General features: G+C 36.6%; 1 protein-coding gene and 3 long non-coding RNA genes across 8 annotated transcripts; 3 read left to right on the top strand and 1 right to left on the bottom strand.

The window, feature by feature from the left end:
- Positions 1 to 1,900: 1,900 nt before the first annotated feature.
- On the bottom strand, positions 1,901 to 3,580 carry LOC133740496 (probable indole-3-pyruvate monooxygenase YUCCA10). The gene is made up of 4 exons (XM_062168449.1): positions 2,854 to 3,580; positions 2,532 to 2,765; positions 2,296 to 2,421; positions 1,901 to 2,212 (listed from the first exon to the last, which is right to left on the bottom strand). Exons 1-4 carry the CDS (start codon positions 3,472 to 3,474, stop codon positions 2,048 to 2,050), a joined length of 1,146 nt encoding a protein of 381 aa, XP_062024433.1. The 5' UTR covers positions 3,475 to 3,580; the 3' UTR covers positions 1,901 to 2,047.
- Positions 3,581 to 3,906: 326 nt separating this feature from the next.
- LOC133740252 (uncharacterized) lies at positions 3,907 to 5,915 on the top strand. Of its 2 annotated transcripts, none has more exons than XR_009861088.1 (5): positions 3,907 to 4,289; positions 4,378 to 4,573; positions 4,739 to 4,950; positions 5,283 to 5,553; positions 5,658 to 5,915. It is a non-coding gene; the product is annotated as an uncharacterized LOC133740252 (long non-coding RNA). The 2 variants fall into 2 exon arrangements; XR_009861089.1 differs by having other exon boundaries at positions 3,910 to 4,289; positions 4,525 to 4,573.
- Positions 5,916 to 5,922: 7 nt separating this feature from the next.
- On the top strand, positions 5,923 to 8,426 carry LOC133740251 (uncharacterized). Of its 3 annotated transcripts, XR_009861087.1 has the most exons (6): positions 5,923 to 5,963; positions 6,301 to 6,379; positions 6,988 to 7,116; positions 7,474 to 7,544; positions 7,740 to 7,939; positions 8,107 to 8,426. It is a non-coding gene; the product is annotated as an uncharacterized LOC133740251 (long non-coding RNA). The 3 variants fall into 3 exon arrangements; XR_009861086.1 differs by lacking the exon at positions 5,923 to 5,963 and having other exon boundaries at positions 5,982 to 6,379; positions 8,107 to 8,425; XR_009861085.1 differs by lacking the exons at positions 5,923 to 5,963; positions 6,301 to 6,379 and having other exon boundaries at positions 6,706 to 7,116; positions 8,107 to 8,424.
- Positions 8,427 to 9,057: 631 nt separating this feature from the next.
- Positions 9,058 to 19,531, top strand: LOC133739806 (uncharacterized). Of its 2 annotated transcripts, none has more exons than XR_009860827.1 (7): positions 9,058 to 9,151; positions 17,327 to 17,402; positions 17,508 to 17,878; positions 17,970 to 18,020; positions 18,508 to 18,911; positions 19,027 to 19,120; positions 19,284 to 19,531. It is a non-coding gene; the product is annotated as an uncharacterized LOC133739806 (long non-coding RNA). The 2 variants fall into 2 exon arrangements; XR_009860828.1 differs by having other exon boundaries at positions 19,274 to 19,531.
- The last annotated feature ends 2,515 nt before the right edge of the window (positions 19,532 to 22,046 follow it).

Below are 22,046 nucleotides of genomic sequence, written 5' to 3'. Positions count from 1 at the left end.
AGAGGCAAAAAGAAAAGGAGAGAAAGAAAAGGATGGAGGGTAAGTTCTAGAGAGGGGGAGAGACAAAAGAGGAGGAGAAGCTTCCTATTGCTTCGGGAAAAACTCAATAACGTCTCTTTCCTTTCAGTGATGTGTCACCAAAAATTCATACTTCTCTCTCTCATTAGTCTTGTCTCTCTTCTCCAATCACTCCTCAATGCCCAAGGTCAGGGTGTGACAATGATGGCTTATTCATCACGTCAAAGATTTTAAAAGCAATGGTAGTATCAATCGTCACGTCATGCACATCTTATCATTAGTTGCATAGAATTATTGAACTAATCTTGGGATTTTGCTTTAGAGTTGATCAAAGCCAATGTCTAATGTCATTATCATTAGGGTTGTCAATTCCGACACGACTCGAAACCCGCACGAAATAAAGTGGGTTGAACCCGCACGATTAAAAAGCGGGTCGGCCGTGGGTCAACCCGCTATGACCCATTTAATAAATGGGTCGGCCACGGGTCAACCCACCAACACGAAGTGATCCCGATTATGCTATACTTCTTGAAATTTTGGACGTTGGGAGTATTTGATTATAGGATTAGACAATTTGAAATATTTTGCTTTATAATTATTGGATTTAATTATTTATGAATATATATATATATATATATATATATATATATATAATTATTTATATTCTTTGTCTTGTTAAGTTTTTAGTGAATTTAATCAATTTATGCAGTTTTTTTAGTTAAATGGGTCGCATTGTTAACTCTTAAATGAGTCATTTTTTCTAACATGACACGACCTATTTGTTAAATGGGTTGGAAACGGGTAACTCATTTAATAAATAGGTTGAGTTTAAATTTTTGACACGATTATTAAATGGTTGGGTTTGAGTTTGTATCTTGCAACACGACAAATACCTTGACCCGACACAACCCATTGACAGTCCTATCAGTGTCCCATCTGGGCCTCCCTTGTCTAGGAGAATTTTCCTTCCCTTCTCTTTTTTTTTCTTTGATAAGATTTTAGGAGAAGTGTTCCTTTACGTAACTCTATCTATACATTTTTCTCTTTGATGCAATTTTCTTCAGTCGAGTATATATTTTCTCATCCCTTGAGTCTTTCTCATTGATAGGTCTTAGCAAATGAAGTAAATATAGGGTATGAAGATATGAGCAATCAATTGGCGAGTTTTCTGTTACCATGTACAAATCAGCCAACCATATGCGTTCACTCTAACAAAAATCTAATTTCAAGTTTTGAAGTTAAATGGAACTCCAATAAAGAATATTCGTCATTTAGCGCACCTTGTAGATTGTAAGTAGTGACCCATTTTTAAGTATCTACTGTTCAATTTAACCCACTCTGATTTTTATGGTTGGGGGCTTGGGGCTTTGCTTTTAATCAGCATGCAAGCACAAGTACTTTGTCTTTGAATTTGAACACAACTACATAACAGTTCTAGAAAGAGAAGCTGCACTAGCTTCTTCAACCAGCATTCTCAAAGATTACGGGATTCCAGCTGAAAGATCTTCCGATCTGTTGGAGACTTGGAGCCCTCCGTAGATTCAGTTGTGGACGGCCAAGCTGACCAGGAGGATTTGGGTGACAGTCTGGTTTCAAAACTGGAAATTGGCTTTGATGGACTTATTTGGGCTTAATATCTCCTTCGTAAACCAGATTTTTCCCAATGCAAGTGAAGCCATCAGTCGGAAGATAGTTATAAGTTTGAGGCCTATATTATTCTCTTCTATTATTAGCATTATTCTTATTATTGATTGTTGAGCTTTCCTAGAGTTAAGTGTAACAATTTTCCCATCTGTTCTTGAGGTAGCATAAACTGTAATTTTGTATCCATAAGTTGCTCCAGTCAGCCTGGAGATCCTTGTTGTAATTGCTACTGTAACAATAGTGATAAGCTATTCATTCTTTGATTTTGTAGAAATTAACATTCATCATATTTTTTATACATACCCCCACAGAACATTAGAAAAAGAAGAGAAATATATTGAAGGTAGCTATGACTTTGACCTTGACTTTGTCTTGGTTTTGAAAATTACAGAGACGACTTGATATCATTGGCTGTGTTTTGAGCCTCCACACTAGATACGTACAGTCCTCTTCCTGCTAGTCCAACACAATACAAACCTTTCTGTCCTTTCCAATGGTTTGGAACACTTTGTCTTGGAATCCCATCTTCTTTCAAAAGATAATCACCCCCCTAGTCAAAATAAATAAATCCATATGAATTGAGGCCAAAAAACCAACTACACTTTGTTTATTGTAATTGATTAGTATAATCACCTTGAGCCACGAACATGTTGATCTCTTGAATCCGGTGCAGAAAACGATGGACTCAAATTGGTATGACTTCCCATTTTTGAGTTCCACATCGTTTCCTCTTATGCTAGCTATTTCTGCGGGTAAAACCTGCATTGCAAGTCGTTGTTTTAGACTTCTATTTAATTATCTTGTTAATACAAACTCGAAACAATAAAACCGAAAAATGCGAATGGAGCAGAGGATCTTGTTTTGTTTACCTGAATCTCGCCGGACTTGATCTTACTACAGGTGCCGACATCAATGGTCGGGTACTTCCCGTACTTGATCTTCATAGAGAAAGGGCCCTCTTTTGGCCTGGCTATCCCATACTTGGTCATGTCTCCATAGACCAGCTTGCTAAGCAAAACCATCAAAGATTCCACTTTGCTTAATGATAGATATCTCACCAAAACCACGGCCCAGTACATCATCCTCCTTGACAAAAAATGAATCTGCCGCATACCACAACATTTCATATAATGTAACCACAACATATCATACACGGTAAAAAAAAAAGGTAAGTCAGATATGACTATTTACCGGGCTCCGAACAATGATTGAAGTCTTTGCACCATGGTTTGCCAGATCCAAAGCAATTTCCAGGCCGGAATTCCCAGAGCCGACAACCAAAACATTCTTGTTCTTGAACTCAGCCCCGGATTTGAATCGGGTCGAGTGAAGAACCTCCCCATTGAAACTACTCAACCCTTCAATCTCTGGCACATATGGATCTGTTGTTTCACCAGTAGCCACCACCAAAAACCTTGCCAAAAATTCCTCCTCCTCACCACGACAGCCCTCATCATTGTTTATCGTCTTCACAACCCATCTCTCAGAACCCTGATCATAACTTGCAGACTCGACATTTCTGTGGTACACGGGACTGATCTTGAAATGTGCAAGGTAGTCATCCAAGTACTGAATGAACTGTTTTTTGGGTACATACGTGGGATAAGAGGACGGGAATGACATGTGGGGGAGCTCACAGACCTGCTTGTGAAGGTGAAGGTGGAGACGGTCGTAGGAGTACTTCTTCCAAAGAGGAGCATAACAGTCCTCTCTTTCGAGAAGTAGGTATGGGATTTCGAGCCGGCTGAGACAGCCGGCCATGGCGAGGCCGGACGGGCCCGCCCCAACTATTATCACCACCGCTTCCGGCATTATTTTTTGGTGGTGTGTAGTTTTAGCAAGGTGGGGATTAATTTATGACCATATATTAAAGATGAGTTCCACTGTGTCACTGTGCTACAGTAGGGAACAGTTCGTGAGGGTTGGAAAGATAGTCTTGCCCTCAGCTGAGATATTTTGTATATACTGCCAAGTCGATGTAGAACACTTCTATATACTGCCAAATAGTTCAAATCCAGAATCCAGACAAAAGGGAAGTTTGTGATGCTTCCAGATTGCACCAACAGTGTCCAAAGGGATATTAACTCTATGATTACGATTTTTCCCCGAATGTTTGAGTATATAATCAACATCTCCGCTACTGTTTCACTACTAGAAATCTGTTCATTTACATCACCACTATTAAATCGGTCGGAATTGCCCGCGATGTAAAAAAAACATATAAACATCGGCTTATGAAATATCGATTTCTATTGTGGTTATAAACATCGGTCGTTAAATTAACCGATGTGTAAACTTTCGTTCAAAAATTTTGAAAAAAACACGGAGGGACTAAGTTAAAAAGTTTGAGAAACGCGGGGTCCAAAATTTTAATTCCTCCAACACTTAGTCATTTTGTCTGAAACTTTCGAACCCTAATTGATAAACTCTCACTGCCTCCTTCTTCGCGTTCCCGACCTCAGCTCCTTCTCCAATTAACCTGACCCGCGCCCCCGACCACAGCTCCTTCTCCGACCTGACCCGGGGCCCCGACCTCAGCTCAGAGCCTGGAGCTCGTTCTTCGTCCTGACCTCGAGCTCATTCTCCGACCTAAGCCACCTCAAGCCTTTTCTCCGACCACCACCAGCGTATGTTCTCTCTCTTCTCCCCACCACCATTACTGATTTTGTCTCTCTTCTAATATGACACTGCTCCGGTGAGCCCGCTGTTAAACAGGTCCGGTTTCGAATTTGATTTCTTCTAGTTGAGGGATTCAAGTTGATTTTGCTTCCGCCCGAAACCCTATTCAACTCTTCCCGTGATTTGGTAATTTCTTTCCGATTGGCAAATCTCTCTTTTCTAACTTTGTTTCCGACTTTCCAGGTTGCCCAAGCGAAGAAGCCCATCATTGCTCCTCCTCCCAAAAGCCAGTGTGAGTCAATTTGCCTCATTCCTATTTGAATTTTGAATTTGGATTTGTTTTATATTTATTGTTGCTTCAATCCAGTTTTCTACTTTTCATATCCCTCAGATCCAATTCCTCTTCTTTTCGATTTTGACCTAACTTTTTTGGTTTTCTGAAATTTTTATTTTTTAGGGATTTTGATTTATGATGCGATTGCTTTTAAAATTGTTGCAATATGGGGACCAAGAGGGATTTCAGCACTGCGATTCTCGAACAGAAGAAGGCAGTAAATCTCCTTGTCGTCGATGAAGCCATCAACGATGACAACTCCGTCGTCACTGTCCACCCTGAGACCATGGAGAAGCTCTAGCTAGCTCTTTAGGGGCGACACAATCCTCATCAAGGTGCGATTTTGATGTGTTTTTGTTGGTTTATTTGGAATATTGTTGAAGAAAATTGATGGAATTTTGCTTAATTAGGTTTTGGGTAGTGAGTGAAGGATGGATTTATAGTTGGGTTGATGGGTTTTAGGTGTTTTGTTTGAGATCTGGTGACTGGGTGTATTTGGGTGTCCGGAAGTTGGGATTTTCTGCTGGCTCTGAACCCCTGTACTATTTTTTAATTGTCTTAATCACCTTGTTTAAGTTGCACTCTTGTGATTCCTAATTCTGACATTGCATTGGATGATAGAAAGATAGGGTGGACGGTCATTAATGCTAAAATGTGAATTATGCAGGATGTCTCAAAGAGTGTGACAAAACTTGCCGTGAGAGAATCCCGAGCTCAGGATTTGAGGAATGAAATTCTCACCTCTAAAAAGTGACAAGGTTCTGAGCAAGAAGCCCCCTACTCCTCACCTGCGAGTTGTGGCTGATTATCTGTTGGATGCAACAACTAAAGAAGCCAACAAGAGAGTTAAGCTTGCGAGAGCTGCAATGGGTAACAACAACCCTGGTTGCCGTGGATTCAAGAAAGATAAGGACCGCCTTAAGTCTCTCAGTGCTCAGGTATACTTTAGCTTCCTTTTTGTACTTATTTATTCATGATTATACTTCATGTTGGTAGGCAGAGACCAGAAGTTGCTAATTGATTTGTTATAATCTAATGCTAGGGACCCAAGAAAGGAAGATGGGAAAGAAAAGATGGCAGTGACAACCATAAGCAAAAAAGGCAAAAGACTTAATTTATCTATTTATCTCATCCATGTGTTGTATAGACAGAGGGTTTATTAGCCACCTCCCAATTTGTTTCAATCCTTAGTGTTGGTATTTGGCTTTAAAGTAGCTCATGTATCATTCATTGATTAACTACAGAAACAAAGGTGAGATACAAAACAATGAGACAGAAATGATCATATAATCATCCTCATGTGGACAGACTACTTGCGTCAAATGGTGGCGGCAAGCAGAGAAGATTGGTATGTTAGTTGTATGATACTCATTTTTAGCTATTCAGTTTCTGTTCTTGTATTTTACAAATCATGGTAATGAATTTATAGAAAGAATTTTTAGATACTCCGATCGTTTTTTTTTTCTGGCATTCACTTCTGGTCAGGATTTGTATTCAGGCACCACGAATCATAGACTAATTGGACTGTTTGTTTATGACTGGATGTTTTATCCTCTGGTTCAACAGTTCTAGTACTTGTGTCCCTTGGTTCAATTTCTACTAGTATATGCTATAACTTTCTAGTCACTAGCATTGTTTATAAACCCCAAGTCCTGGTTTTGCCTCATTAAATTTATATGTTGCAGAAATTAAAGGCTAGAATTTTCTTTAAAAGAATTATTGGCACTGTTGTGCGATCTATGCAAGCGGATCAAAAGGAGCAAGGTTGGTATCTTTATGTTTTTCCTTAGAATAGAATACGTACTGCATATCTTTCTTGTAGAATTTGATCGTTTCTAATTTTTATACTTTTATAGCCAAGTTACTTGCATGCATCTAAAACAATCAAAATATGTTGTCGTATTATTAAGTTTTCAGAGGATCATCATTATTTCTTTTCTATATAATGAATTTCCATAGTTGTTTTATTCAGTTTATCTCCCTGATACTCTCTCTCTCTCTCTCTCTCTCTCTCTATATATATATATATATATATATATATATATATATATATATATATATATATATATTATATATATATACTCTGTCTTCAACTGTTTCTTTGAGCTGATGGATAGTAAAGATAATACTAGAGTGCAGAACAAGATAGAAACTAATTAAAATGCCCTTTACAATATCATTTTGTGTTGCTAATATATATCACTAGTCACTGCACCATCAAACTGTTCAATCTGAGAAAGGGGTTAATGGAGACTTTAATTTTAGGAGTGGGCAGACTAGTATAACAAGACTTAATTAAGTGATGACATCATTTTTCTGCCCTTACGTATCTAGATTTTCACTGTATTATGAAAGTTGGATTTATTTTACAGTTTGCCGTGTCTACTATGCCTAAGATGTATGCGGGACACATGTATACCTGATAAGAAGATGCTTAAAGATCCAAGGAGGCTGTATGCACCTGGCCGTCTCTATCATATTGTTGAGAGAAAGCCTTGCAGGTGTTGTTCCTTTGAAATAAACGTTGGCAAATATCTGCTTGATTAAATCCAGAAACTTAGATTTCAATTCATAAGAACAAGATTCCATTGCTGTTCTCGCACCTGTCATTATATAGTGTCTGTATATTCAGTTGTAACCTAACATATAGTATTATAAATGCATTTCTATTAGGGATGTTATACAATGCCACTCGTGTCAGTGGGATAGATTTAAAGTATATGATAATAAGGCTTTTGCCTTTAGCAATGGTTCTCAGTGCTGCTATGCTATGCTTTGAATGCCTCTTTTTTCTTTTTTGGTTTTGCTTGATATTTGTCTGAGGGTTTGTAAATGTTTATTTTGCTTGAACTTGACAGATCAAAGTTTCAAACTTTGCACTTATTAGTGCATTTATGACGGAGTTGGAAGCTGAACACCTGTTATCCAGGTTTATATGTGATCCTTTTATTGGAAATTCTACATGATTTTCAGATTATTTGAGTACTTATTTTATCAAGTGTTGCTGGACAGATTTCAGTCTAGATTGTGTTCAGATGCTCATCAATAATATCTACATTTGTAGGATTTTGATGTATGCTGCAGATAAGTGACACATGACCTTGTTTCTGCAATTTGTATGCAGAACGTTAGAGTCAACTAGCTGTCAGTCTGCTGATCAGGTGGAAGCAACATTAGTTAACAAAGGAGTCAGAGTAATATCCGAAGAATCAACCTGTTGGTGTTGTGCTTGTGCGGGCGTGGCTGGCCAGAGATAGCTAATACATGGGAACCCTTGGAGAATCTCCAATCTGTCTCTGATGTTATAGAAGCATTTGAAAAAAGGTATTATTTTGTTTCTGTTTCTGTTTTACGTTCCAGTTACTTCCAAGTCTTTATATTGCCAGTGTTGGCCTCTATAGATAGTCCATAGGGTTTCCACACTAATTATCTTCATTAGCTTGTTTACCCAATCACTGTGCCTTATGTGTTGCATGTTTATATATTTCTAGTGGGCGGTAAAGACGCGGAAATCATATAGCCAAAATCAAATTGACGAGGTGTGCATTGAAGTGGCTGATTATATACAGAGTTTGATGTAGGACTGTGACTGCCAAGATGTTTTTTGAGTAAGGCTAGCTAGTTTTGGCTTTGAAGCAAACCTTGGTGTGGAACTTTTGTACATTGTTGCTCATATGTTTCCAAGCTAGCTTTTGTAAGTTTAGGGGTTTATTTTCTGAATTATGTTGAATCATGAATTTGGAAAGAAAATTAATGGAAAGCCCCTAATTTTGGATGATGAGAAATGCACTTTTTTTCCCAGCAATAGCTAAATGCAAACTTTTCACATCATGCTTGTCAAAATGAAGTGAAGTATATTAAAGCATAATAAAACAGTAATGCCAAGGAAAACGAAGTCAGTTGAGAGATTAGAAATCAGTATCAAAAATGAAATCGATGTCCTATGATTATCAATATATCGAATTGTAACTCAAAACCGATGTAATCAAAACTACTGCACATCGATTTCTAATCACCAAACCGTAATCTATTATGAACATACAAATCACCTACAATGGAGCAAACCGATGTGTGGTCAAAAGATGAACATCGGTTTTACGAACAAACAATACTCATGGGAACTGATGTCTACAAGTGTACTGGACATCACTTCTGGAATAGAAATCGATGCAAATGTTCAAGTAGGTATTGTTCGACATATACTTTTTTAAGCATAAAATGTGAAAATATGAAGAATTAGACATACCTAACATACAAAAATATGATGATTATAACGATTATACATCGATTTGTTTTTTAGAATCGATGTTGGTTGTTGTCTGGGACATCGGTTGAAAACGCGCTTATACTGATGTCTATACTTTTCTCTACACCCACTAAGACATCGGTCGAAAATTAGTTTAACATCGGTCCAGAACCGATGTCTATGAACAAAATTCTAGTAGTGTTTTTTCATCTCGAGAAGCCTCCATCAACATCAGTATCACTCTCTCGTCTTAGCGGACATCCCCATCAACATCTATCACTCAAGACAAGGTAAGAATTTTACGTTTATTAAATTTTTCATTTACATACAAAATTGTACTCTTATGTCTAAAAGCTAGTAACGGTCTGATTCAAATTCTTTGATTCAAGCTTTTCATTCAGTTTTTCGCTGCGTTGCTACTGTATTCGATTGGTTTTACCATATGATTAATTTCTGCTTTCACTCAATTAGTCTTCAAATCTTTTCTTTTCTGTAGTTTAATTTTTGTTATTTTTTATCTGCTTTTCTTTTTTATTGGGTTTTTTTTTTTTTTTTTTAATAATTTTCAATTGATTATATGGGTTTTTATCCCTTTACAAGTTTTGTTTTTCTTCTACTTCGAAATCTGGGTGATTAATTAGAGATATTTCAAGCTATCAAAAGTAGTTTATATCCTACAGTTTCACTCCTTTGTTTTCATTGTTAATCTCTGTAAAAATTTCAAAGATGACACTATTGTTGACATTGATGATAATGAGAAAAGGAGAGCAAGAAGGTAAATATTTGATGAGAGAATGAATGGAAAGAGAATTTTTGAATCAAGAGTAAAATCTCATTTCACGAATGTTTTTTTTTCTTTTTTTTAAATTACTCGGAATAGTTTATCTTTCAAGTTAACAACTTCAGTTGGGTGAATATCATCATTGAGCAAAAAAAAAAAAAATATGTAGAATATTAATTCTAAATCAGAAAACCATTTGTGGAAAAAGTCAGTGGGAACGTGACAATTGAATAGGAATTCTAGATCACTGTAAATTGCAGGAGAAGATTTACTAGCTTTTCTGGTGTTGTCTGTCTACCTCTTCTTTTTTTTGAATGAAAGTACGAATGTTATTGAAAGACTAAGTAGTATAAGCAGAGTCATACTGCAGTACATCGAGTATAAGACTAGGAGGCTGATGGAAGACCTCTTGCTGGAAAGTTTCAAAAGCAGTAGCAGCAAGTCTATGAGCTACTGAATTACATGTACGAGGAGCATGAACAAGTCTTGCTCCTGGAATACCCTCTATAAGAAGCTTAATATCATCCAACAGAGCCCCGTTTTCATCTAGGTCATGGTCTGCGCTGCTAATCACACTATGCCAAAAAAGCAATCAGACGACAGAGGAGATCTGTCGTCTGATAAAAAAATTTCTGTTGTCTAGTACGGTGCCGTCTCTTGGGGCATCAGACGACAGATTTCCTCTGTCGTCTTATTTATCAGACGACAGAAGGTTTTCAAGTCATCTGTTGTCTGTTAGAGAATTCAGACAACAGTTATCTGTTATTTATAACGACTTACAACAACAGTTTTCTGTTGTTTGTTTCGTATTCTAATAACAATTAACTGTTATTTAAACTACCAACACAAAACAATTATTTGTTGTTGTACATTCATTTAAGATACAATTATATGTTGTTGTTTTTGTCTTGTGTCAACGAAAATTTATATATTTTTGTCGTTGTTTTTATTGTAAGGCCACAGTTTTCTGTTGTTTGAGTGGGAAAATAACTAACAGTTAACTGTTAGTTAAACTACTAACACAAAACAATTATTTGTTGTTGTACATTCATTTAAAATACAATTATATGTCGTTGTTTTTATTTTGAGTCAACAGAAGTTTATATATTTTTGTCTTTGTTTTGATTGTGAGACCACAATTTTCTGTTGTTTGAGTGGGAATATAACAATAGATTTTTCCTAAATTCTGTTGTTCTTAAGTAGCTCCAACAACATATTTTGACTTTGATTTAGTGGTTGCATGGTATTTCAAATGTCACATTTATATTCCTATTAGGCAAAATGCCCGCGCGGTGCTGCGGGTATACTATTGATATGGTTGAATTTACATCGAAATTACGTTATAGATACATTAGATATAGTAAAACTACATTATACATTGTTCTACTTGTCTCAAAAATCTGGTGCCTTTGCCATACGAATCTGGATTAGCAGCGACATCATAAAAGGAATGGATGCTGCCACTATCTTGGTTTCCAGCCCAAAACTGGTTTTGGAAGTTGTCCTTTGCTCCAGCAGACATATCCTAGCATGAAATTGAAAAACCATTACCAAAAAATAAAAAATTCAAAGGCACTCAATGAAACACTTTTCTTCTCTCAAGCAAATGCATTTCTTTTGGTTACTTTGTCTAAGCCGGTAGAATGAATCTTCTGGAAAAGCTTTTCACTTTTGGTAGCAAAAGTAGCGAGGGAAATTGTACATTTGATTAAAAAAATGTTGCTCTTTGGTTTATGAAGTGACAAAATGTTCTGTATGCATATATATAGACCAGTACAAAATAATTTACTCTTCACACACTCATTCTCAATTTACACTATTCTAAGTAAACAAAAAGCATTAGTAAAAAAAAGTTCAATGCAATTACATCAGTTCATGGAGATGAGATGAATGACTTAAATAGATACTTTTTTTCACAATGAGAACTAAGATTGATGAAAAGACAAAGCAAGCAATACATTAACTAAAGATAACAGGAAAAGAAACTATCCATACCTTCAGGCTGGGATTGGACACCTGCTTCTGATATCATATATATAGTAGAGTAGTCCTTATGCACCGCAGTCAGCAAACCTGTACACTGCAGTGGAAAAAACTTAAGATGATGTATAATGGGTCTATGGTTCAGAGACTATTGCAGTACATTTGTCTTAATCTATTTTTTTTTTTTCCTTTTCATCTGATGCACTTGCAAGAAAATTGAAAGGCTGAGAAATAAAAGAATAAAAGGAGTGTTTGACCAGGTTGCAAGACCAAGTAAGGTCATTTTAAATTGCAAGACCGATTTAGTTTAATCAATCCGTTTCAGTGACTCATGAAAAGAAATTCAAACAAATGTAACTAATCACAATACAAAAGCAAATGGCTAAGTCCAAGCAAATGTAACTACTGATTCATCTGCTGATTTATTTATCAAGAAATAGAATTAAAAAAAAAACAAAGGAAATACAATTGATAACTGCATATTGAGAGGGTATATATCCAAAACAGCATTGTAAATTTGTAATCCCAACAAAATGAATTTCAGCCAGATTATGATTGCAGTATCACTGACATTTTGTTTTACATTCCTTATATCACTATATTATCAGTTTATCATATACTTCAATCAAAATTTATGTTCTCTCTTTCATGCTTAAATGCATCTTCATACACAATTTGGAATGAACAACTAATAAAAAAACAAAAAGATCAAATTGCAATTTTGATCAGCTATCTAGTCACTTGGTCACAACTGCCATACAACTAAATTTAAATTCAGACACTGTACTAATTTCAAATTCAGACTACATAGCTACATAGTAAGTCATGATCATTAGTCTTTGATAACCACACAACTTGGGCAAGTTCAAACTAAATTGCTCAATGACGTAGACCCAAACTCAATTAGAACGAAACCTTGTGGTTTTCTAAACTCACCCCATCATTAACCAGAGCACTCTGCCGCATTCTTTCCATATGGTTTTGAATCGAACGGTTCAAAACGCAAGCCCTTCTGTTCTACCCATGCACCCAATTCATAACCAAATCAGAACCAAAACACATCCAATACCCAAAAGCCAAAACTCAAATCCAAATCTCACCAAAAACAGAGCAAGTAAACTCAATGTCCACATATTCGTAATTCTTCATTGAATGGTGCATGACAGGCCTAGAGCCATATGGGGCCGAGCAACTATCAACTTATTTAACTCTAAGAAATGCTTAAAGCCACAGAGCTCAGCTCTCGTTCATTTGTACTGGAAAACAACATTTTTCATTAGTTAAGATAGACTTCGGTCCCGTTTGAAATTGTTTTCGCTTTTAAAAAAATATATTTTTGTCTAAAACTTTAAAGGGGCTTGATATCATTAGTGAATGAAGAAGTTTTGAAACAAAAGAGACATAACTCAATAACTGCCACCCCTATTGATGAATGCAGAGATCAGTTGTACCGAGAGTTTCACAGGTTATAAACAAAGAGTCGTATAAAAAACATTTTAGCCTATAAACAAAGTCATAGACCTCAATAAGTTGAAGGAGAGTGACATTCACACAATTCCTGACCCTCATCCAGCTTAATATGCAGATTGACAAAGATATTAAGAAAATGAAATAAAGCTTACCTTCTTTCAGCCAAATTGGAGGACACCACTGGCATCACACCAATGTCTTCATATCATCTGCAAGAGCATAAAAAACTGAAGTATAAAAGCCAGCACATAACCCCCCAAACTCAATATAAATCAGAGATGATAAATTCTTCCACATGAAGGTAGAGAAATTGTAAGTATCCAAGTAGTTCCTATGGAAGAAAACAGCTTTGGAAAGAAGCTTAGAGAACATATTGAAACTCAGGTGTTAAAGTGTGGCCCGATATAACATATTGAAATTCAGGTGTTAATATGTATGTACTCAGTTAGACTCTTTAGCTTCTAGATCATGTAACGCAGATATTGTACCATCTTCCTCATCATCTGTTCAGAAGTAAATAGCATATAAATGTATTATGGTGATTTTCTTTATCTGTAATCACATGACTCATACTAAAGAAGAATAAAATTGAAGGACGTAATAAAAAACCAAACTATATTACTTGCAGTAAGACACAATAATCAAGAAAACATTTTGACAACTGCAATGGGAATATGGAATAAGGTTAACATATATAACATACCTTTCTTCAAACAGTCCAGCATATCAAGCTTGAACTGCATTATATGAAAGAATGAAAGATCAAAGACCATGTTTAGATCTCAAGTTCTCAACTTGAATCCATCTGTTACCAAAATATAGGGATTTCATGTTCATGTTTACCAACCTACGATCAATAACTATATTAAGACTAAAATCAGATTGTGGAAGAATATATATAGAAGAGGCAATAACAAATATATTTACCTGGCCGGTAATTTTACTTTCTGGAGATCAAACCGGTCAATATCAAGTTCGAGACCCTGTAAACATGCAATTGTACATAAGACTATAAAAAAGTTTTCGTATTTTGTAATTTTCACTTCTCAGCACCCAAGTAGCATACAATATAGCTTCATATATACCTGATAAATTTTAAGCCCCTGAAAACTTCACTAGCAAGCCAATAGACACCAAGCTTATATGCTCAAACCTGAATTGCAAAGCCCCATGATAAACTGAGTTCGTCACTCCTGAGACATGTCCAACCTAAAGAGTAAATAATTCCAAGTACAGGTTAAGAACTCCTTTGAATCAATAATTCCAAGTATAGGTCAGTAACAACTAACAACAACACATGACAGCGTCCAAATTGAATTCATAGAATTGAGGTAAGAATGCACAAAAGAATAAGAATGCTTTGTCTTTTGGCTCTCTCAAGCTACTGCCTAGATGGCACATAAGAGGGTCTGTGCTGCATTTATATATAATGCCAGTGCTTCTGGAACATTGCCTAAAGTTAATGCATGTTGTTTTATTATCTGCAGCTACATGATTGCTTTATGCAAGTAAAAGATTACAAAGAAAGACTTAAAAGAAGTGAAGATAAACTTTGGGTTGGTGATTTTGTTCCTCTTGAGATTAATGTACAGGAAAATATCAATTTGAGAGGGGGAAAAAAAAAGGTATCATTTTAGAAAATGTAATGGTGAAGAATAATAATAATTTTTTTTTTTACAAATATCCACAAGCTGAAGTAAAAACTATCTAGAATTTTGGTCAACTTCTTTTGAACCGGCCGGTTTTGAATATCAAGTTCTTTTGTACCTTAAAATGAATGCGGAGATCGCTGCCTCTGGCTTTGCAGGCTGATTCATCTTTGCAAAACAATAAAAACCATTAGATTTTCAAAAACACTCAAACTCATACTAATAAGCCCACGAAACAAACACATTGGTTAAACTACAAATTACTTACACTTGGTATTGTTGTCCGGCTCTTGCGAATACTTCACCTACAAAAAACCCAGTAACCCAATCTCATAAGAATTTGAACCCACCAACACAAAACCATAGATTCAATGACCCATACATTTTGATTTCGGACTAAAAACATATAAAACAAGCTTCATTTTCACTGCTTCTGAAACCCAGAAAACCAAAACTATCTAAAATTTTGGTCAACTTCTGAGTCAAGGAAGCTATCAAATTCCTGTTTCAGTAATAGAACAACTAGAGTTTATATTTGGTCATTTGGATGCCTAAAACACAAACATGCTATCAGATTGGTATCAATTATGCTATCCTAATTATGCTATCAGATTCACAGCAAAACACAAGCATCCTATCCTAATTGCAAACGGCATTAAATCCTAATTGCAATTATATCATTTTGAGTCTTTTGATTGTCTGCAATTATACCATCAACATCAAATGCAAATCCGAAATCGAACCCATTACCCATTACCCATTACCCATTTCAAGTTTTCAACTATACCATTATGGCATTACCTTAGTTAAAAACCAACAAGAATACAAGATCAAATGGAAATCGATTATTTACTGATTGGAAATTGATTATTTACAAGAATACAAGATTAGAAATCGATTATTTACAGATCTAGAGGAGGATCGGAGGAGCCTTCGGCCGTCACAGAGGAGGAGAAGAAAACGGAGAGGGAGAGAGAGATGGTGAGATACCTGGAGGCGGAGCCGCGGAGACGGGTTGCTGGTGGGGATTGAAAGACTGGAGGCGGTGGCCAGTGGGGCTTGAAAGGCTGGAGGCCCAGATCGGAGGCTGGAGATGGGTTGCCGAGTCGGGAGAACTCCAAGTCTCCAATCGAGTTAGCAAGTTCAGTGATGGGGGAGCAGAGATGTGTCGCTGCCCGTCAAATGGAAATCGATTATTTACTGATTGGAAATTGATTATTTACAAGAATACAAGATTAGAAATCGATTATTTACAGATCAAAAGGAGGATCGGAGGAGCCTTCGGCCGTCACAGAGGAGGAGAAGAAAACGAAGAGGGAGAGAGATGGTGAGATACCTGGAGGCGGAGCCGCGAAGACGGGTTGCTGGTGGGGATTGAAAGACTGGAGGCGGTGGCCAGTGGGGCTTGAAAGGCTGGAGGCCCAGATCGGAGGTCGGAGATGGGTTGCTGGTTCTAGCCTTGCACTCTTGCAGGTTGCCGAGTCGGGAGAACTCCAAGTCTCCAATCGAGTTGGCGAGGTCAGCGATGGGGGAGCAGAGATGTGTCGCTGCCCGTCATGCAACCGCCGTCGATCATCGATTCGTCAAGGAGATTAGGAGAGAAATCTGGGTGAGAGAGGACTGGGTTTCAGAAATTAGATTTGATTTGAGAGATAGCCGATTTTTGAGAGGTATAGAGTTTCTGGTTGGTAAGAGAGTTTAGACAGAGAGGTAATGTTTGTGGGAATATTGAAAAACACGAAGCAGCTAGGTTTTGTGTTATGTCAAAACAGACTTCAAATAAAAAAAGTCAAACTCACCTTATTCAAACAACAGAATTTCTTAGCTCTGTTGTCTGAATAGTTTTACATTCACTGGTCACCGATAGGGTTTGGGCATTTAGGAGGGAAAAGACTTATTCTTGTTGGAGGGAAATCTAAACTTTTTGCTAAGAAAATTTTCATCTTTTCAGACGACATTTAAGTGTCGTCTGAGTCTGACCATATCTTCAAAATGAAACAAGCATGGTTTCTCATTGTATTCAGACAACACATTTAATTTATGTGTCGTCTGAGTTTAGTCTGAAACACTCAGACGACAGAAAATGACTATTCTGTCGTCTGAACTCTGTTGTCTGATAGCTTTTTTGGCATAGTGTCAGCTGAATTGCTTCCTCTGTCTACGTCTTCTATTTTCAATGAATACTAAAATAAACAAATAGCATAGTCGAATTTACCTTCATTATGTTTGGGCATTAATTGTTACCATGGAAGAATGGAGGGGGAAACAGTTTTGGTTTTTTATATGTTCAGAGATTTATGAAGGTTGAGGTGTTTATTGTTTAAGTATGGAAGTTGAGCTGTATAGAAAAAGTAAAGACCAACTGACTAAGTGGAAATGTTCGTATCATGTCCACATTAAGTAAACTTCTATCCAAAAGCTTATGTGAATATTATGCTGCTGTTGTTTCCATTATCACTAACTTTAGTTGCTTATGTTCTTACTTATCTATCAAAATTTACAATAAAATTTATTTGATTTTTGTTGTGGTATGAGTTGGATTATAAAAGTTTGTATTTGAAATTATTATTGGTATGAACCAGGAAAGAGCAAGAGTTTGAGAGGACAGGTTGCTGACACAAGTGCGAGAAATATTGCTTGAATATAATTTCTGTACAGGTTGCTTTTTTCTGGTTCATTTGTGTTGTATTGGTCATGTTTGTTGTATATGTGAATTTGTTACCTTACAAAGATTAATGTTAAAAATTGTATGTTCTGATTTAGTTACAGTGCAAGCACAGAAAGAGGCTGCTCCAGACCTGCAATGCAAGGACAAGTTTATCCTTCAGTGTGTTAAAACCAATGATGGTGCAACTCCAAAAGAGATTACTCTAGAAGTGGTACTTACATTACACAATGTTGTGGATTCTGATGTGTATGGGTTCTTTATGTCGAATGCTATTCATTTGGGGGATCAGGGTTGTCTGTAGTTCAATAAAGAGGCAGGACATGTTGTTGTGGAGTGCAAATTGAGAGTGGTGTATGTTTCTCCACCTCAACCCCTTTCTTCTATCCCAGAAGAGTCAGAGGAAGGGTCTTCACCAAGAGGTTCAATTATGGAGAATGAAAATCTTAATGGTGCTGAGTTTTCCAATGTGAGTACTTTAATTATAAGACTATATAATGAATATTTTCCATATTCAGAAGAAAGATATTGATTGGTTTCCCGTTTGTTGGTGATTTCAGGCTGCAAAAGGATTTTCGGAGCAGCTTGAAGCTCTGGAGAGATCCGCAGAGGTAAATGCCTTCATGTGCAGAAATTAAAGTCTTACATTATCTGTTTACTATTTTGCCACATATACCTCATCCAGTTTCTGAGTTTTTCTTTGCAATTAAGACACACTGATATGCATTTTTTTAGGTCAGATATCTGTTACTTTGAACAATAGAAGAGAGGCTGTACTTTTTGAATTTTAAAGAAATGGAAGCCCATAAGGATGACAAGAACCTAACTCTCTTCCAAAGCTCATTAACCCACACTTGCATCAATGGATTCACAATCTGATGATTTCAAGGGGGACCTTATAAGTCATCAATTTCATTAATTCAAGCACCAAATTCAGATGAGGTTTTACTTGCATATGAAATAAATAGAGATGTAAATTATGAACAGCTTTGCTTTTGTGGGTCATTGTGTGCTGCTGTTGTGTTCAATTTCTGTCTAAATTTTCAAGTTATGTAGATCTCTTGGTTTCTTGATTAAATTTGTCCATGATGCTCGCAGGTGTTCTTCAAAGGTTGATGATGCCATGTAGGGCTGGGATTTTAGCCCCGAAACCCGACCCGGGACAGGCCCGAGCGGTCCGGGCTTTAATTTTTTTTACCTGTTTTGCAAGGCCCGGCCCGAAATAAATATAAAACGGTCCGGGCCCGGGCCTAAGAAATCAAAAAAAAAAAAAAGCCCGAAGGCCCGAGTGTGGGTGCAATTGACACATGTTTGTATATTATTGGTAGTGAAATTCAGGCTTACAATATGTGTGCACAGGCGATTACGAACCCAACTAAAGAGGGTTACCCTAACCTCTCAGTCTCAGCCTCTATTTGACTCGGCCTCAACGACTCAATCTCTCTCTCTCTACCGCACCGATTTGCTTCGACAGTTCGATCTCTCCGACCCAGTGACCCACTGTAAGTAAAAGCTTCTACTTGTACTTCATTGTTGGCTCTGTTGAATTCGAAACCACCTCTTCAAAAATCCCAAATATGATGCGATTTCCTTTCAATCTTTCATGGTCGTGAGAAGATTGGTCTGCAAGGAAGGTCTGCGAGGAACGTCTGCTATCAATTTTGGTCTGCGACGAAGTTCGATAGCATCAATTTTGGGGTCTGCAAGGAAGGTCTACTATTAACTGGAAGTGTAGTATGATGAATGTTGTTGATGAATGTTGGAAGTGTCATTCAATAACTCTGAATGACACTTCCAACATTGATGAATGTTGGAAGTGTCATTCAGAGTTATTGATGAATGTTGGAAGTATTGCTCATTAAAGCTATATGTAGTTCGAAATACTACTGGAAGATACTGAAATCAAGCTGCTGGAGTGCTGGAAGCATGGAAATCTGGAGATCTGTACATTTGCAGTTTTAATCCATTGTTGCTGGCTGTGTTTACTTTTATCATTCTAGTGATTCTACAATGTTCGGAACTTGTTTATTATTTTATTTGGGAGTTGGGACTGTTTGATTATGAACTTGTTTATTTGGAACTTGAAAGATTTGAATTTGGAATTTGTTATGTTGGAATTTGGAACTTGGAACTTGTTCAGTTGGAATTTGAAAACTTAGAACGTAGTTGGATAATTGGATTTATTCATTTGGTTTCAGTGTTTCACTTTATCTGTTATTTTTTTTTCAGCCTTTTGGGCCTGAAAGCCCGGAAAACCCGGCCCGTAAAATTCAATCCGAGCCCGACTCGGTCCCTAAAATTAATAATCATTAATTGGGCCCAGCCTGCAAAAAAAGGGTCATAATCCGGGCCCACCAAATTTTAAACTGGCTCGGCCCGATCCCAGCCCTAATGCCATGAGCAGGAAGTGACATCTCTTCTTCGTGGTAGTAGACACAAAACCCGAGGCAAATTTTTGCCATTTTCCTCTGTTTTTAGATGATTAGTTTTTCACTTTAGATTAATTGTTTAAAGCTTCAATTTTGTTTTGTTTTGTTTGTAGTATTCTTTGCCACATCAAGTAGGAAGGAGTTGGGAAAGTGGAAATCCCCGTGAGGCTGTAGATTTCTGGGGTTTGACCAAAACCCAGATGAGCAAAACTCCCCAAGTTTGATTCTTTATCTCTCAGAAACAGTTTGTTGCGTTTTGATTCAATTGGCCTGTTTTGGGTTTGATTGCTGTGTGTGAGTGGATTTATTGTCAGAATATTTCAGCATCTGAATTGCCTGTTTTGGTAAGAGAAAGTTTGAAAATTGGGTTTATAGAAAGGGAAAGATTATATTTTTACGCCAAATAATTGAGAGCTTCTATTCCCGTTTTCCATTCATGCTGGGGTATTCTTTTTTTTTTACTTTTTAATTCTGCTTTTTTGTCTTCAAGTTTTTTACTCAGGATTTCATGGGTGGAAAACAGAGGGGAAGATAGGGTTTCAAAGGATTTAGTAAATAGGAAAGTGATGGTGAAGCAGTTGATGTTGAGAAGGTACAATCACAAGAGTTCAGAAGAGTTCGCAAAATATAACACCTCTTGCAGACATAGTATGGTAGTCTTACTTTTCCTTATAGCTCCTCTTTTTTTCTTCTGTTTTGAATCTATTAGTCACAATTGTCCTATGTTTTCAAATTACTGATATTAAAAGTGTCAATAACAAGTTGTTGACCCATCCACTGGAGTAGAAGAAAAGTCTACTGGTCGAAGTGATTTGAGTCTTCAACAAAGGAGATTCTCAACGCAAGCTAGATCAAGAGACTTTCGATCGAACCAGATTTAAGCCATCAAACAAACAAAGAAGTTTGTGCAGTAATGATGGCAAATGTCCAGAAAACCTGATTAAAGCAGCGATTCCACTTTACACTATGCAATCTTTTGCATAACTGTTGGTTATTTTCATCAATGTGTGTTAGCTTTCAACGGCTAACACATATATGTATCTAGCTCATCCAATCTAGCTGACAATTGCTCATTGACATGTATCTGTTTATTTCCTTTATTCAATTTGTTGCCACTTGTTCCATGCTAATGCTCATCAACTCATCAAGTTGTTGACTAGTTAATTTCGTTGATAAACAACTTTCTTTTATGATGGAAAAAGAAGTTTGCAGCCGCCTAAGATGAATGCTATTATGTATATAGCAAAACGTTGAAGCAAGGACCAAGGGATAAGTAAACTTTAAACTTAGATAGTCTATTTTTTAACACTACTATGATAAGATCATCCTTTAAGGAGTAAAGAAAAGACATTATGGTTACGATTCACATCCCGCAGCAAAGTCTGGGCGTTGTTGCTAATTAATAATTTCTAAATATGAACTTATTTTATTGTAAAAATATGAATTACCTGGTTTCACATTCTAAATTTGAAAATTATGAATTTCTTTCCTCTGGAAAAGCTTAATGGTGTCATTTGGTGAAGGTAAAAAAGATGGAATGAGAATGAGTAATTAATAATTTTTAAATATGAATTTATTTTATAGCAAACATATGAATTATTTCGTTTGGCATTCTAAATTTAGAAATTATGAATTTCTTTGACCTGGAAAATCTTAATGGTGCAATTTGGTGAAGGTAAGAAAGATGGAATGAAAATGAGTAGTTATTCATTTCTGAATATGAATTTATTTTATAGCAAACATATGAATTACTTCGTTTGACATTCTAAATTTGAAAATTATGAATTTCTTGGCCCTGAAAAATCTTAATGGTGCATTTGGTGAAGGTAAAAAAGATGCAATGAAAATGAATAATTAATAATTTCTAAGTATGAATTTATTTTATCACAAAAATATGAATTACTTGGTTTAGCATTCTAAATTTAAAAATTATGAATTTTTTTGCCCTGAAAAATCTTAATGGTGCCATTTGGTGAAGGTAAGAAAGATGGAATGAAAATGAGTAAGTAATAATTTCTAGGGGTGGGTTCGGTACGGTACCGGATCTTGAAGCCCAATACCACGTACCGTACCAAACTAAGTTGGTACACAAAAAAGCCTACCATTACCAGCCACAGAAGTCGGTATACCAACTTCTCGGTATACCAACTTCTCGGTATACCGATATCTCGGTTCGGTTTCGGTTGGTTGGGCCTAGTACCGAGTTTG

The sequence above is a fragment of the Rosa rugosa genome, chromosome 3, assembly GCF_958449725.1.
Source record: "Rosa rugosa chromosome 3, drRosRugo1.1, whole genome shotgun sequence".
In the NCBI taxonomy this organism is placed as follows: domain Eukaryota; kingdom Viridiplantae; phylum Streptophyta; class Magnoliopsida; order Rosales; family Rosaceae; genus Rosa; species Rosa rugosa.
The sequence above is the reverse complement of the archived record's forward strand: the minus strand, read 5'-3'. Positions and strand labels throughout refer to the sequence as shown.